Source organism: Malaclemys terrapin, chromosome 16, assembly GCF_027887155.1.
Source record: "Malaclemys terrapin pileata isolate rMalTer1 chromosome 16, rMalTer1.hap1, whole genome shotgun sequence".
Lineage (NCBI taxonomy): Eukaryota > Metazoa > Chordata > Testudines > Emydidae > Malaclemys > Malaclemys terrapin.
Window position 1 is genome coordinate 24804658 of NC_071520.1, and position 16114 is coordinate 24820771.

At 51.1% G+C, this 16114-nt stretch overlaps 1 protein-coding gene across 11 annotated transcripts in view; it reads left to right on the top strand.

The window, feature by feature from the left end:
* The window catches only part of NCOR2 (nuclear receptor corepressor 2), a 395163-nt gene that overhangs the window by 329948 nt on the left and 49101 nt on the right, over positions 1-16114 (top strand). For 10 of the 11 annotated variants that reach the window (XM_054006074.1, XM_054006082.1, XM_054006083.1 and 7 more), the window contains 7 exons: positions 918-1140; positions 6319-6483; positions 6956-7095; positions 7711-7816; positions 10436-10540; positions 11709-11812; positions 15461-15611. In XM_054006074.1, the coding sequence (XP_053862049.1) occupies positions 918-1140; positions 6319-6483; positions 6956-7095; positions 7711-7816; positions 10436-10540; positions 11709-11812; positions 15461-15611 (994 nt within the window). The remainder of the gene's footprint in view (positions 1-917; positions 1141-6318; positions 6484-6955; positions 7096-7710; positions 7817-10435; positions 10541-11708; positions 11813-15460; positions 15612-16114) is intronic. The other variant, XM_054006080.1, reaches the window with a different exon arrangement.

The following is a 16114-nucleotide window of genomic DNA, read 5'->3' on the forward strand; positions in this document are numbered from 1 at the left end:
AAAGTTCCCCCAGAGATGTTTGATTGTATCATGAGTTGCTTTATAAGAAACCTTGTCATTACTGTATAGCCATTTCCTTCCTTAGTGTGGGGGGAGAAACCCCAGCCACACACACCTTTCACAGCCCAGTGTTCCCCTTTATCTCAGAATGCTAAGGACCAGACTGTGATGTCAGTTACACCATTGAGTCCACTGGGGTCACTGAAATCAGTCATGTCACCTAACACAAGAGAGAGAGAGAGGTGCTGTTTTGGCTGGTCCCACCCAAATCTTCTCTGTGCTCCCCCTGCTTAGCTATTCAGCAGCAGCCCCCCCCAAGAAGGTGCATTCTCCACATTGATCATTGTTGCTGGTGCCCTCATAACAAAGTAAAAACTAAAAGCAACCGAGTCATTCTTCACCAGACTCCAAACAGTGGCCAGGGAGCGGTGTTTGCAGAGTGGGACGTGGCCAAAATCCTGGTGTACTTTAGCGATCCGAAGAAGGCGTTTCAAACGAAAAGTTCACATCGTCCTTCCAGACATCTCTGTGCCATGAGATCGGTGCATAGTATTGAAACCGCTTCTAAGCTGCCAGACCTGGGCTAGAGATTACATTCCTTAGACAAGCCAAATCAGAGGCTCCCCTGTAACGTTTCCCAAACAGGATGATAGCCTTGTGGCAAAAGATAAACATGGTGCCTCACTCTCTCTTGTTTGCCTCCTGTGCTAGGAAGGGCAATGGCTTGGTTAGAAACCCTGGGAGCCCAGCCTGGGGAACCGAGCTGAGTGTCTGCAGAGGTGGAGGAAAAGCTCCCCAGAAAGGAGCCCAGGTCTCGTTTTTGGAGTAAAACTTTCCACAGCTGAGTCTGTAAGGAGATAACAGCTGGCACAGTATGTCCCGCTTCTCCCATCCCATTCTCTCTGCTCCCACTGCAGATTTCCGAGGGATTCCCAGACGGGACGTTACAGAGCGGAAGCATGAAGCCTCAGGTGCCGCACCACGCCTTGGCCCTCTACCAGCAGCAGATCACTAAAGCCCATGAATCTGCCCGGGACGAGGTGGCCCAGAGCAAGCAGCAACAGCAGCCTGAGCCGGAGCAGCAGGCAAGCAGTAGCCCCAGGGGAAAGAGCAGGAGCCCAGCCATGGGTGACAAAGAAGGTAAGATGCGCCCGCGCGTGATTGCACAGAGCGGGGGCAGGGCTCCTGCTGCAGGGGGAAGCGAGCTTTAAAGGCTGATCGTGTGGCGGAGCAGACTCATGGCGGCATGGCTAATGGGCCGTGTTCATTAGGAAGTGCATCGTGTCTCATTGAACCTGGTAGAACGTCGAACGCTGAGGACGGGAAGGTTGCCTTTGTTAGCGGTTGGAGAGTAGAGGACCTGGAGGCACGCCAGGACACTGGTTTCAGTCAGCTCTTTTCTCCCTTGTTTGCTCTTTATAAAGAATGCTTTTAATGCTCGGCGGGGGCCGTTCTTTCATTTCAAATGAATACTCGTGCTGTGACTTCCTGTAAAGGTTCTCGATGCTGTCCCCTCGGGATAGCGCTAACGAAGGATTCAGAGCGTCGGGCCCCTGGGGGCCGCGGTTAAGGAGGACTGGGCACTCTTGCTGATGCCGTTTGTCATTTCAAAGCTGGTTCCCGTCAGAAGTCTGTACATTGGCCGGGCGTGCGCTCTTTAAACCAGGGCACCTTGATGAGAAGGTTTGAGGCTGTTCTGAATCTGGCCGGAACCTGCACCGTGTTAAGTGCAGTTAGAACGGAGGCGGCTCAGCACCCGGCAGGGCAGGGTCTGTAGGTTGTGATGATACGTGGTACGGTAACAGATAGATGCTGTGGCCGTCAGCTAACCAAGCGCCTCCCCCGCCCCCCCCCCCCCCCCCGGGAACAGAGCTCGCGGCCTGGTTCCAAAGCCACACGCGTCTGTCAGTCTGTCACGTGAGCTTAAGCTGTCGGGGTGCCTGTGCTTGTACCTTCTTCCCAGACCCCCAGCCACTAGAGGAAGAGACCACTGCAATCACATCAACATTTCAGCAGCCGAGATGCCATCTATCCAGTGCTGCCAAGCCAGTACCTCACCAGGGCCTCGCCGGCCAGTGCTTAGCCCTGCCCCGAGTGGGCAGCAGCAGTCCCCATATCATGCAGGTTATGACGGAGTTGACGAGTGTTACTCACAGGAAATGGTTTGCCTCAGATCCTTAGAGAAAGAAGCCCCTTGACAGGAGATATTTGAGGTTGCAGGGGGTTGCTCTCCATGGTGATTTTTGTGGGTTGATGGTGCGTTGGATGGGCTGACATGCCATTGCATGGCTGCAGCATTGTGGAATGGCGATGCGAACATCACGACTTCCGGTGCCTTTGTCCCAGAGGACATCGACTATAAGGTAGCAGGTCTAGGCATTGGGGATGTAAGCACCATATTGGGTCTGCAGCCGGACAGAAGAATTTTGTTGGCAGCCGTGGAATTTGACTCTCTCGTGCAAGAGAAAGGAGAGAAAAAATACACCGATTAGCTTGAATTTGTTGGAATTTGATCTCCGTTGTTGCTGAAAAGTTGGGTCACGAGAGCAGCTACGTTAGTTCAACTTCTGTCAGCCACGGTTTCCCAAAGCTGACCATGTGGAGTGCTGGCCCAATGGTTAGACAAAGAGCAGTGTTGCAAAATGAGTTACTTCCTAGAAGAGCTGAGTGCTGGTGCTCAACCGGCTGGCTTTCTGCACGGTAATAAATAATAGCGTGCATAGCCGTGCAGACTGGCAACAGGACAATAAAACAATCGGCATGGAAGGAAGATAGCTTTCACCTTGAAGGAAGTTGATACTCCGGTAAGTCAGATGATTGATACCTGTCTCATGCAGACTCTCCAGCTTGTCCTAGCCTGCCTTCTCCACTCTCACTTTCATGTATTCGTTACCCAGACTCAATTACACTCCAGTACTTCCAATGCAGTGCAAGTGATCAGGGCTACGCTTTTGCTGTTGCACATCTCTATACGGAGCAGCCCGTCCCGCACAGCTCAGCTTCCTGTCGAGTCTCCTGGCAGAACCAGCACTTCCAACAGCTCCTTCTAGCCTGGAACCCCAGCAGACTATTTCTTGATGGGCTCCCACGGTGCTGGGCTGCTTGGTTCATCTTCCCACCGGCTTTTGCACCCGCTGATTTCCAACTCTGATTTCAGGACCCAAGAGCAACGAGGAAAGAGGGAGGCTTACCATGCCATGTGGAAGTGTGTAAACCAGGACATGAAAGTTCAGGTTTCAGGATAACCTTTAAACTCTGCAACCTGATTGCTCTTTTGTTAACGTGCAGACCTGACGTCAATGCAGGTTTACGCAGCTTTGCTGTCTGCAAAGCACCTGGCTTAGAGTGCTGTGCCAGCACTGCTGATGCCACTCACCTAGCACTTTGAATCCTCCAAACTTGCTGAAGAGATTAGTTCAGCTAATTGCACCGTGCGTGCGTATTATCCCCGTGCACAGATAGGGAAGCTTAGGCAGAGAGATGAAAGGAGATTGCCCAGGCCACTGGAGGAGGAGCTGGTGCCGGAGCTGGCAGGGGTTTGCTCATTCCACTACGCCGTTCTGCACCCTCAATATCCCAGGTGCCCAGGGATGGAGTTTTGAAGCAGTCACACATCCAAGATAGCGGGGTGAGCTGGAGAACTGCATGGCGTTCCCATCAACATACAGTAAATGATTGGCCTTGGGGCAGAACCCAGCTCCCTCTGGAGTTTAACTCACTCACATACAGACACATCTGAACAGAGGGGTGGAATCCTTGCCCCTTTGAAGCCAGTGGGACTTTTGCCGTTGACTTGGATGGCGCTAGCATTTCACCCAGTGGCTCGAGCCTGGCTCTGAACCGTAGAGGGAAAGGCACCAGCAGCCGGTCTGGAAGGCAGCAAGGGAGCCTGTCGGTCATGGCAAAGCAGTGAAAGGGGTGGGAGGAGGGGAGCATCCCTCCTCTCTCCTTTTATGGTAAGGAAATCGGGAGCCTCCTTTGAATGTCCTGTTAAAGTGACAGTGCACCAGGCATCCATCTGGACTCTGACTTGCCGTGAAGAAGACTGGACCTCGGGTACGTGCATTGTGCTGCTGCAAAAGAAGTGGAGCGACCCCGCTCTCCATAAGCGAGAAGTGGTCCAGGCCAGCTCCTAGCAGAGGGCTGGTCTTGCAAGAGCAGTTGTTCCTACTTTTCCCCCCCCCCCCCCCCCCAAGCTGTGAGATCTCTCCAGGCAATCAGATTGGCAGGGCCCTGCCTGATAAGAGAGCGTGAACTGTTGCAACTGCTCCGGAGACGGACAAGTTGACAAGTTTTCACACCACCCTGGAGCCGTTTCAAAGCACAGTCTTGGACGCCAGCATCACATCCTGGCCAAGGCGTTGGCTGCCCCCTGCAGACCTTTGGCTGGGGCTGTATCTGTCTGGAGCCCAGCCAGTTTAGTATCTTCTCCTAAGGTGGTTTGACGGTGCTGCTCTGGTGTGGGGCTGGGGGATCACGGCCTGTCCGTTTGGAGCTTACTCTCAGACAGATGGATCCTTTCACTCTTCGCCGAGTGGCCCTCACGCCTATTTTTGGCTATCGCGGGGCAGTTTTAAAGCCAGCAATGTGTTTTCTGTTGATTTAGTCACTTGGCCTTTCTGGAGATTGGAATCCAAAAGCATTAATAGGGGTGATGGATGATATAAACGCTGACTTCTCAGCTCTGATTTCAGGGGCTTGACAAATGGCCATAGGAACTTTTCCCAGGATAATGGCTGAGTTTCGTTACCTTTAATGTGGGGTCAATAATCAACGGGCCACATTTCACAGATCTCACAGCTCCCAGGGGAGGAGGAACTGCTTTCCCAAGATTCCCATGCTGCCTCAAGGTGCGTGTGTGCTTGGCCGCTAGTATCTTGGGTTTACAGAGCATCTTCGCCCAGCTTTACGATACCCAGACACCACCAGTGCAATGCAGCTGCCTCTGGCATAGAGCACAGCAGCCAGTCAGGACGCAGCGCATCACCCCACCCGGCAGTCGGGACGGAGGAGAGCTGGTGTCTCAGGACAAACACCCTCCTCTTGTGGGAAGTGCCATGGGATCTTGAATGTCCACATGACAACATGACTGGGATTTCGTTTTCAAGGATTTTCCCCAAAAATCCCTCACAGTGACGAGCGTGGGGTGCTCCAATTCAGCTGCCTTGGGAGGGTGAACTGATCCGTTTGAGATGTGAAATGGGGAGTCTGGGTGTTTGGACCCTGAGGCTTAGCCCCTTACACCACCCCCTCTGCAATCCGGGGTACGTCTACACTCCATTTCAGATGTGACTGTAGTGCGGTGGTCGTACCCGTGCTGGCTTTAATCTAGCCAACGTGGGTAAGGAGCAGTGAAGACAGCAGCGCGGACCCTGGTGATGCTTGTAATCTGAGTCCGTACCCTGTGTCCCCCAGGCTGCCATGTCTTCACCACTATTGTTACCCATGCTAGCTCAATTAAAGCCAGCACAGGTATGCATACCCAGAGCTCTCTGTCCCACCTTCCCTCGCGGTGCAGACATTGCCCAAGAGTCTCTGTGCTTGGATATGTACATAGACTTGCTGCTGATGGATTCTTTTCATCACCGTGTGAGGGGCAGAGGATTACGTCTCCCACTCCTGAGCACACCAAGTGTTAATGAGCCTTTTCGGTATTATCCCTATGAATGGGCCCTTTGCCAGCCATGCATCTCATCCCACTTCTCAGCAAAGCTTTAATAGCAGAGTCAGAGATGTAGTGAGGTCTGGCACTGCTAAAGCGCCTTCCTTTTACACAGCACAGTGCAGATAACTATTTTTTGAACACTTGGCTGCTTAAAATTAAGCACATGCTTAAATGCTTTATTGAAGTCAGGCCTTAAGGTAACATTTCCAGAAGCACCTAAGTCCTGTTTTCAGAAATGACTAGGGGACTTTTCAGGCCTTCTCCGTGCACCCTACACAGCGAGTTACTGCGCAGCAAGCCGGGCTGAGACACGCCGACCCTCGCACTTGCCCTGTGGGAGGGCTTCATGTGGGCAACGAAAGCCTTGAAATGCAGCATGCTGTACTTCTGCTAAGCTACACTCTGGGGCATTCCCTGTGTGCTAGCAGCATCCACGGGATGAGTTAGTGGCAGTAAGCAGGTGCACTGCAGAGCCACACCCTGGCTTGTCATGCGGTAACTCACCGTGCAGGCAAGCCCTAACCAAAGGAAAGGAGCTCCATATGTTATTTCCCTTTGCAGGTCTCTGTAAGATCTTGCTGATTTGCAAGGCTGCCTTTGCGTGTGTGAGTTCATGTGTGTGGCAAGCTGATCAGTTCTCTTTCTCCTTGCAGAAAAAACAGTGCCTTTCTCGTCACTTGCAGAGGGACCGAAGCTAAGCGGAGAGCAGACTGCCACGTCGTGCTGGCCCCCCGTGCTGCCATACCAAGTGTCCTCTAGGGATGTGATCAAAACTTCCCCGCAAGCTGAGCCACATGTGTTTCAGTATAACCTGCCAGGTGAGCACAGGCTTGCGTTCTCCTTCAGGGGTCTGCACCTGCTACGGGGAGCCAGGTTGGTGCAGCCACTGGGGGTGCATGGCCTAAAAGATCCAATGATTCTTGTCTCAGTTACCTCATTTAGTAAATTCATGCAGCCGTTTTCTTCCTGATTGAGAGAGCTGCTGAAAGTTTGCCATTCAAAGGCATCATGCCACGAGCCTAGCAACCCCATCTGATTTGCCTTGCGTGGTGCAGCCAATGCCATCTATAATACAGAGATGCAGTGTGTGGGAACTACAGATCCCAGAATGCAATGGGAGATGTGCAGGATTAATGGCCGCAGCGCCAAAAAAGCTACAGTTACAACTAGTCAACCTGCAGAATCTCTGTACCTGGTCTCTGTCCCTGTTAGGTATCCCCTGGTCTCAGTCTCTGTCTCTCTGGTACAAATAACCATCAGTCCATAATAACATTTATGTTTTGTCAATAGCTCACCCAATCCCATTAAATTTGCACGAGAGCTCTCGGTCTGGGCTACAAAGATTGTCCAACATCTCCAATCCTCCCCCTCTCATCTCTTCCACCAAACACCCATCTGTTCTGGAGCGGCCCATCAGCTCCATTTCCCAGGTAAGATGCCATCCCGGTGCCGCGGTACTCTCACGTATGTGAGGAAAGAGACACCTCTATTGGCAAAGAGCAGGCTTGGCAGACTTAGATTATTGTTTTATAACTTTGATAGATAATATCAATGTTTATTTTTAAGCATTGTTTTCAGTTTTTGTCGATTTAAATGTTCACAGTTGCAGCTAATTATGTAGGGATCAGAAAATTATTTAATGACCGCAGACATTGAGATTCAAAAAGTTAAAGCTTTATGACTGTTAAAACACAAATTGTTAGCATCACCGGTCAATAGATACAAAGTAAATATCCTTAAATCAACCTCTAGTAAGTTCTCAAGCAGCCTTTTTCTTCCTTTGCCTATCTGTGAATTGGTCTGCTTAGCAATGGAAATATTTTGTCTTCCGTTTGTGTGTGCGGTGAAATCAACGTTTACCAAATAAAAATCCTTCCAAGGGTTGTTGAGAGCAACTTCCTGCCAGATTCCTGGGCAGAGGGCGTGGTAGTCATTCAGTGGAGGTCTTTTTCCCTGAGCTTCCTCTCCTTGGTGACTGCCCCATTCAGGAAGTGTCTTAGCAGAGCATCCCACACCATCAGTGACCTTTTTCCCTTTTGTTTTAGGGGGTGCCCATTCAGCTCCATACTCCGTACAGCTCGGAGCATGCAAAAGTTCCCGTTGGCTCCATCACCATGGGCCTGCCATTGACTATGGATCCTAAGAAACTGGGTAAGCTGTTGACACACTATCTGTTTGTGTGCCTCTGACCCTTGGTTCACTCCTGGCCTTTTTGTTGAAGGGTCAGAGCTGTCCCTGTTGAGCTGCTGTTAGCCTTGAATTGAGCGCGCGCACACACACACACACACACACACACACACACACACACACACACCCACCCACCCACCCACCCCCCCAGGCCTTGTTCAGGGCTGGGCTGTTCCCAGTGAGCTGAATGACACGAAGGGAGGGTGCAGAGCTTTGCAAGTTCACTGGGTTCAGCCAGCCAGCAGTGACCATGAAATTCCTGTCTGATGGCCTATAGGAAATGGCGCGGTGGTCTCCTCTCGCATCCTAGTGCGCAGTTGTCTACAAAATCTGCCAACACACTTGGCTTCCTCGCTGGCGATCTCAGAAGAGGCTTCAATGAACCCTCTCTCAATGGTTTCTCCGGGCTCAAGGCGGAGACATATTGATAGGGCACTCACAAGGTGGGAGCATACCTTGTCACTGCCTGTTCTCTACTGGCTCTGGGTATGGAGGGTTCTGGTCCAGTTTTGCCAACCTGGCATCACTCAGCAGCAGGGATATCTGTAATTCTCGAGACGCTGTGCTTGCGAGCTGCATTGAGAAGTTGTGGAGATGCTATTCCACTTTTCCAAGGGGGGAGAGAGCTGCTTTTGGGGATCATCATAGCTCTCAAGTCCCTGCGGGTCTGGTGCCAGGATCAGGCCCCATAAGGAGACACCAGCATTTCCATGCGTGCATTTCAAGAAGATGTTCAACCCCAACAAGCAGTTACCGTTGGAAAGGGACCTATGGTACTGCCTTGCCCCCCTCACGTTGGTGTTCCATTCCAGTGCAATGCATAGCCATCAAGACTGTGATCGGATAAATGCTTACTTTTTAATGGCAACCACCATTGTCCAGCATGAGAAACCTGTAAAGAGCCTGAATAAATAACCAAATTAGATTAAAAATAGATGGGTTAAGAATTAATTGATGACGAGGAATAACAAGGCCCCAAAGTGAGGAGCACTGGTGAGGTGGGCGGGGTCTGGCACAGGCATTCATGAAGTTTGATATATTTTGATCAATCAAGAGAAAAGTGAAATCAGCCATGCTGGAGTTAGCTAGGAGGGTGTGTAACACACAAGAGGAGAGAGCCTGCTTGGTGTGAGATGAGTCAGTGCTAGCTATGCACCAAGGGAGAGGAAATGAACAGCTCAGATATATCCCGGGGAACGGCTGTGTACAAAGGCCACCTTCAAGAAAGGGATCAACAAACGACTCTCAAACACCTAGTGCCAGGCTGCTGGGGAAGGGCCAGCAGAATCTCCCTGTGTGTGCGTGCGTGCAGCTGTATGTCTTAGAGAGAGAGATGCCAACCTAGGGGTGGAGGAATGCGACTCTGCTTGGTCCTGGGGGAATTGCACATGGGGTAGTCGGTGCCATATTGGCCCCCACCGCTAGAGGAGGATCTATAGTAAAAGAGCAAACACAAAGGGGAACAAAACCACTAAAAGGATTAACCAAGCATAAAAGGAGAGGCGGAGGGAGCTAAATTCCTACAGTCTAGGAAAATAGAAGACTCAGTCAGGGACGTGATCCCGGACTAAAAATACCTTCCAGCTAACAGTGTCATTGATGGAAGGAAACGTATTGACATTCGCCACAGCTGGTGGGATAAACAGTAAATGGCCTGAAGCGAGAGAGGAAAATGTTCAGTTTGCAGATTTGGAAACATCTCGTAAGAGTCAGAGCAAGAGGTTAAAGTCCTAAGGGAGGAGGCCTGGGCCCAGCCCTGCAGAGAGTGGAGAAGGCATGTGCTAAGCCAGCAGAGAGAGTTCTCCGTGGGCATGTCCAGTCTGCCCAGTGCTAGAGGCTATTCCCAACCCTCTTCCTCTTGAGCGGATTCCGCAGTCCGCTTGTCACTGTCCAGGGTTGTTTCCTGGCTGCTCTGAACTGTGAGATGGGTTATTGTCCCTCAGCTCTTAAGAACATCGGGCTGACCATAGCAGATCGGACAATTAGTCCATCAGCTCCAGCCTCCCATCTATGGCAGGGGTCAACAGGAAGGCAGTTGCGCTTTCAGTCCCCATAGTTCCAATTGCCCAGTGCTATGCAAAGGGTGGGAAATTTCTGGGCAATCCTCTGAAGTCCTGTAGCTGGGATCTGAGTATTCTTCTGAGTTTGCACAGCTACAATTATCAATGGATTTAAAAACCCAGTCCTGGCATTAAATCCAGCCATGGTCTGTGTGTTTGACTCTGGTCCTGCTGCAAGGCTGGGGGTACAGCTTCGTGCAGGAGTGGATTTCAGGATCCCCTGCTGTCTTGCCTGCCAGGAGACCTTGAACGATGCCCTTGCGGAGGGGATAAGAGCAATTTGAGTTTTCCTTTATCATCCGTAGTTGTGTAATCTGCTACTCAGAAGCAGCAGCAGCTGCACGGGGACCTAGGGTTATTTAAGACCTGTCTCTTTCAGCAACTGTGAATATCGAGCTAGACAAAATTAAAGACTAAGCAAAATAATAATAAAAAAAAAAAAGGAGCAAGAGAGCAATTCAGGACAAGAGCTGTCTGGTTTTGACCAGTGCAAACATTGTCATGTATGATTAATGTTTTCTAGTGCCTTTTCCTGGAGTAAAGCAGGAACAACTTTCTCCTAGAAGCCAGGCCAACCAGCCTGAAAGTCTGGTAATGCAGGCGTCCCAAGAGAGCTCCATCCTGAGGGGTAAGCACGTAGCAGGGCAGCTGTGATGATCAGTGTAAACCAGGTACCTCTCAGGGAGGCGGCTCAGGAAGTGGAAGGGGATCAACCTAGGCCAAGCTTGTCAAAAGTGACTAGTGGTTTTGGTTACCCTTTAGCTTCTGCTTCCCAACCGGAGACAGAGGACAGATGAGCCAGTCTTCAAAGTGCTTGAGACTGGGCACCTGAAATCACTATTCCCTTGTAAAAATCTGAGCCCCAAACTTCTATCCAACTTTTGGGGAGAAGGGATTTGTCCTCATTCGTTTGGAAGGGCAGTCTGCTCATGAAGAAAGCGAAGCAGCTGCTAATCAAATGGCACCGATTACATTCTGAACTCCAGAATCACGAGTGCATGCTGGGGACACAGAGAGAGCGCGTTTCATTTTTAAATCCAAGCTCCTTTCTGCAGTGCAAAAAAAAAAAAAGGCACAAAACTCTGTTTTAACTGTACGTTCTTGTCTCTCATAAACACCCGATTAATTCTACCAAATTAAGGAAGTTTGATGGGTTGGCTCAGGACCAAAGTAGATAAAATAGGAACCAACTCAAGGCAGCCCCCGAGCTAAATGTCTTTAGAACTTGGTTTGTTTAGGAGTCGGGGCTGTTTGTGACTTTTTTTCATGTGTCTCTGCCCTCGTGTTTGGAGCTGGGGAGGAAAGATTCAGACTAGCCCCAGAGCGCTACTTCCACCAATAGCTCCAAGCTGAGCAGAGCCAGGCACCACCAGGGAGCCTCCCACAAAAGGTGATTCTCTCAAGAACTTTGAATTAGCACCCAAACCTTTTCGGCTCCCCCATTTTTTTCCCCATCACCGTGTTTGTGAGACGATTGGGCCTGATCCTGAACTCAACGGGGCTCAGTGATTCTTAGGATCTAGCCTGCTGGACGTGCATCTTCTATACAACGTACTGGCCTGTATCAAGATATGCTGGCCTGCATCAAGACATGCCAGCTGTTTTAACCCCTGACACCAGGGATTGCCGAAGGATATGCTACAGTGAGGGTCCCAGGGTCCCACCCCCGCTATTGTGCTGAAGGCTCGGGGGCTGTGTGCCGAATGCCAGCGGGGATTTTGTTCAGCTCTCCAGCGTTTCGGGTGAGCAGTCCCCTCTCGGCAACCTAATCCCACTTACTTTGTTGTAACTTGCAGGGGCATCACTGGGCTCAACCCCAGGCGGGAGCATCAGCAAGGGGCTCCCCAGTGCCAGGCCTCCATCGGAATCGCCCATCACCTATCGGGGATCCATCACGCACGTAGGTTTCTTCTCTTAACAGCTTGGGGGGGATCTCAGCTGGTTTGTAATGTGGGCTGGGAAGGAACGGTTGCTGTCAGAGCAGACTCTCTCCTGGCGTGTATAGAAATGATTGCAATTTGTTGTTACTTGGAGTGGACTCTGAGCCCACTCGAAATCAAAGCACCCCCTCCTGGCAGACCCATCAGGAGGAATTTCAGAGGACTAAGCAAAGAGGGTGTAAACTTCTGAATAGCCCCGGGGCAGACCAGCAAATCCTGCTCTGACCTATCACCTCTGCAGAGCTGAGTTCAGATCCTGGTGGGGCGAGAAAGGAGAGTCGGAGTGGGTTGGTGCCGCCACCGCCTCCTAGCAGAGCATCTGCACACAGCCCCACCCAGTTTGTCTCCCCACCTGCATAGGAGAGGTGGGGGCTTCGGGGTGCAAGGGCTGCAGGGCAGGACTGAGGAGCAATCTGGAGGAAGATTATGCTGAAGATCAGGTTTGTTCCATTCTCCAAGACTGGTGAAAAGCAGAAGTACCCAGACTTCACCGGTGGTGAAAGGGGCATTGCATTCGAAACTCCCTTCCCCCATGCCAGTTGTTCTCAGGAACCCAGGCGGGGGCGGGGGTTAGCTGGGGTTCTAATCTTGCTGGCACTCTGTGTAGCAGGCGAAGGAAATGGAAGAGAACAGTAGGCTGGAGAGGGGGAGACCAAGCCAGCTAAAGGGAATGGGGTGATGAAGTTGAGGGATCAGTGCAGTAAGTCTCCTTCCACTGCTGTAGCAGGGTGTTCTCTAGGCCCTGCCCAAAGGGCTGTCCTGAACGCACTCTGCCTTTTAATCATTTATCATTCATCTTCAGAAGAGCTGCTGCCAAGTGGGGGATAGTTCTGCGGTGTGAGTTATTGCTCAGCACTGTGTGGAAAGCCTAAAAAACATCTGTTTCCCTTGGGGATTTTTATCTGGCCATCATTCAGCTCTTTAAAGCCACTTATAAGCACTGAGATTTTTTTTCCTGTTGTCTGGGTGGCTTCAAAAAGGGAAGATACACTTCCCTGCCCCTGGAAGAGCTATGGGGGGTGGGAGGGACAGCGCTGGCATAGTAGGGTTATGCAAGAGATGTCAGTTCCAGGGCAGGATTTGATCAGACGCTGTTTCACAGCCAGCTAGTTAATTGACATCGAATTCCTGTATTCATCTTAGAAACAAAGTAGCAGCAGGAAGTGAGGCTGCCCCTTTGGTTTGATTCAATGGTGAAGTAGCTCTCGGAGCAGCTGTAACGTGCTAGGCCTGTTTGCAGTGTGTCTGGCGGCTGGGCCCGGCAGGCCAAAGGGCTCTGACATCTCCTTTGAGCGGTGCCCATGATGCCCCACGGCGCGGCATTCTGCAGAATCTCCTGACAGGGAAGCGCAGTGCCCCCAGTTCCTGTAGCAGCTCCCAGCGCTGTGGCTGATCCCTGATCTCAGATTACTCACTCAGGAGACAGATCTTGAATAGGGTGCACTCTGCTCCCAAGCCGTCTGTCATCGCTCGCTTTCAAACCCCCTGCAAACACGTCCGCTGCGGGAAGGAACCTTACCTGGCACTGGGAAAGCCAATGCTGAGCATTTCTGTGAGCCTGTGTCAGAGCAAACAATCAGGGCATTGAAACCTGCACATTGACACGTCCCGTCCAGTCTCTGCAGCCAGCAGCTCTGTGACTGCTGCTCTGACTGCTTACAAAGAGCAGAGACCCATTGAACAGAGGGGTTGAGAGTGGGGAGGGGATGGGACATTCTGTCCTGATGGATTGGAGCAACCTCCAAACACCACCACTCTGAAGTGCTGACATTTAGAATCCGGTTCCTTATTCACCCCTTACAGTAGTACAGACATCGTGTAGCATTCAGCGTGGCCTATTCGTACAGTGTGACTAACGGTGTTTGGATTTTAGCTTTGAACAGCAGGATGCAAGTTGATTCTGGTTTCTCACCCCAGTGCATGGATCGCTAGGCTGCAAGGGCACACGCGGTGAGGGATTGTTACCATGCTAACTCTGTCCCGTGTGCTCCAGGAGAGAGCAGGGACTAGGATGGCAGCTTGGTAAATCGGGAAAGAGGCCAGCGTGGAAACCGAACTTGTCCCCACATACACACGTCATATAGATAAAGCCCTACACGCCCTAATGTGGACTCAGTTATACCACTATAAAGAGGCTTTATGTCAGTGTGGCTAGTCCCATACGCGCAGGGGAATAAGTCGTACCAATATAAAGCACCTTTATACTGATATAACTGCACCCCAGTAAATAATTTACAAGCGCCCCTTCAGGCTGAAATTTGTTCCAATGAAACGTTCATCAAATAATTCCAGGTAACTAAACGAGGCCAAAATCTCAATCCATTGACAGATAATTCCCAGACAGAAAAAAAGGATAAATTCTCTGCAGCTAGATCCCTGGCTCCAGCCATGGCAGCACTTGTATAGAGCATTTTCCCCCTTGTGCAGAGAGCCAGCGCAAGACCTGGGCACCTGAGCCCTGTAAATGGGACCTGAAGGTCGCTGGTGTCAGCTCTCTGTCCCAGGGTGAATTTCACCTCCACAGTTGAAGGAGCAGAGGGAGGGAGCTTCCCTGTATTCCTAATTTACATTTCACCCTTATGGCTGTTGGATTGTTTCTTGCATCTCGCTCCAGCTTGGATCATGAAACAAGATTGGTCAGTTTCCCTCCTGCACCAACTCTTGTGAGCAGCTTGCAAACCCAGAACGACCTTGAATGACGAAAGGGGTGGAAGGAGGATATTCAAGGCTTCCTTGGGGATTTGGACACCTGCGTTCCATTATTTCTGCTGGGAGTTGGGTGTCCAAATGCCTTTCCAAATCTCAGGCCTAGGCTGTTTTGAAGAAAGCGATGGAGAAGGAGGAGTTTGCATAAGCAGCTGTTCCCCTCTTTCTATTTAAAAGCAAAGCGATGAGCCTGGCTCTTTGCGCTGCTCCACCAGTAACCCCCGTTCGAGTCTATAAAGCTGGTGTGATGGAATGACGAATGGCCCTGCATTTTGGGCCCAGACTGCTTGACTGTATGCCCTTTTGAAGGTCAATGGTTCTGTGATCAGCTGTGCCCCGTGATACTAGTCAGAGAAAATAGTTTACAGTGACAGTAGTCCCACGGGAAAGAAAAATACTTAAGTCGTGTTGGCCATGACTAAGACGTCCCAAGGGCAGGCAGAGCTGTAATAGTGCCTGTCTCTTCAATCCAGTGGGATGGAAAGAAACCAGATAGTCTACTTTGAAAAGCGCAGCACGGACGGAGCAAGCAGCGTGGGTTGGTGTTTCCATTCCTGCTTTGCCCAATGGTGGAGGTGCCAGAGCTGCTCTGTAATTGTATCTAGTGAAAGCCAGGCTGGCTCCGTCTCTTTACACCCTTTGGATGCAAGGCCTGTCCTCTGCGCATGGCGCTCGCCCCTGTCTCTTCCCAGCCACCTCACACAAATCCCGTACCTTTTACCGCTCAGCGTTCGTGTCCTCATCAATAATTAAGCTGCAGATTTCTCGCTATTGGCCCTGACAGGAAGCAGAGTTCAGCTGTGCTCTGCCTCCCTTTTGGAACAGAGTGTACCTGTGTGAGAGAGCTTTCTTGCTTAATTGCTTGTGGCACTGTTAAATATGGATCTTGGTGGCTTTCCAAGGGCACCCCAGCTGAAGTGCTGTACAAAGGAACCATTACCAGACTGATCGGAGAAGATAGCCCCGGCAGAGCAGAGAAGGCGAGAGAGGATGCCTTGACCAAAGGACATGTCATCTACGAAGGGAAGAAGGGCCACGTGCTCTCCTATGACGGTAAGCTGGAGTCCTCTCTGGTTTTTGGGAAGGGCGGGGGGGCATCAGGTTCATGCACTAATGTTCGGGAGAATATTACAAAGCGTGTCTTGCTGGGATCCCGTTTATATTTCTAGAGTAATTTTCTCCCTGTTCCTGATCTTTGAGGTCTTATCCGAGGGACAGATTTTCATCTTTGATGCACACAGTAGATCTGATCTGTGGCGTGCTCCTTGATTCAGCTGGGAGAGCTGCTGGTGTCGGCAGGAGAGCCCCACGTGTACGGAGGGCAGCACATTTAGACTGTAAGCTCTCTGGGGCAGGGAGCATCTCTTCCGATGTCTACATTAGGGCCTTGCACGATGGGGCCCTGATTGGGGCCCCTGGGGGATTGTGGTGTATCAGTGATCACGCTGGTACGCTTGCAGTGGGCTTAGTGGATCTGAGGGGAGAGCATCTGCAGGACACCTCTCTCCTTGCGCAGAAGGTAACTTCTCTCCTTGTTCCCACTGGGTCGAATTAAA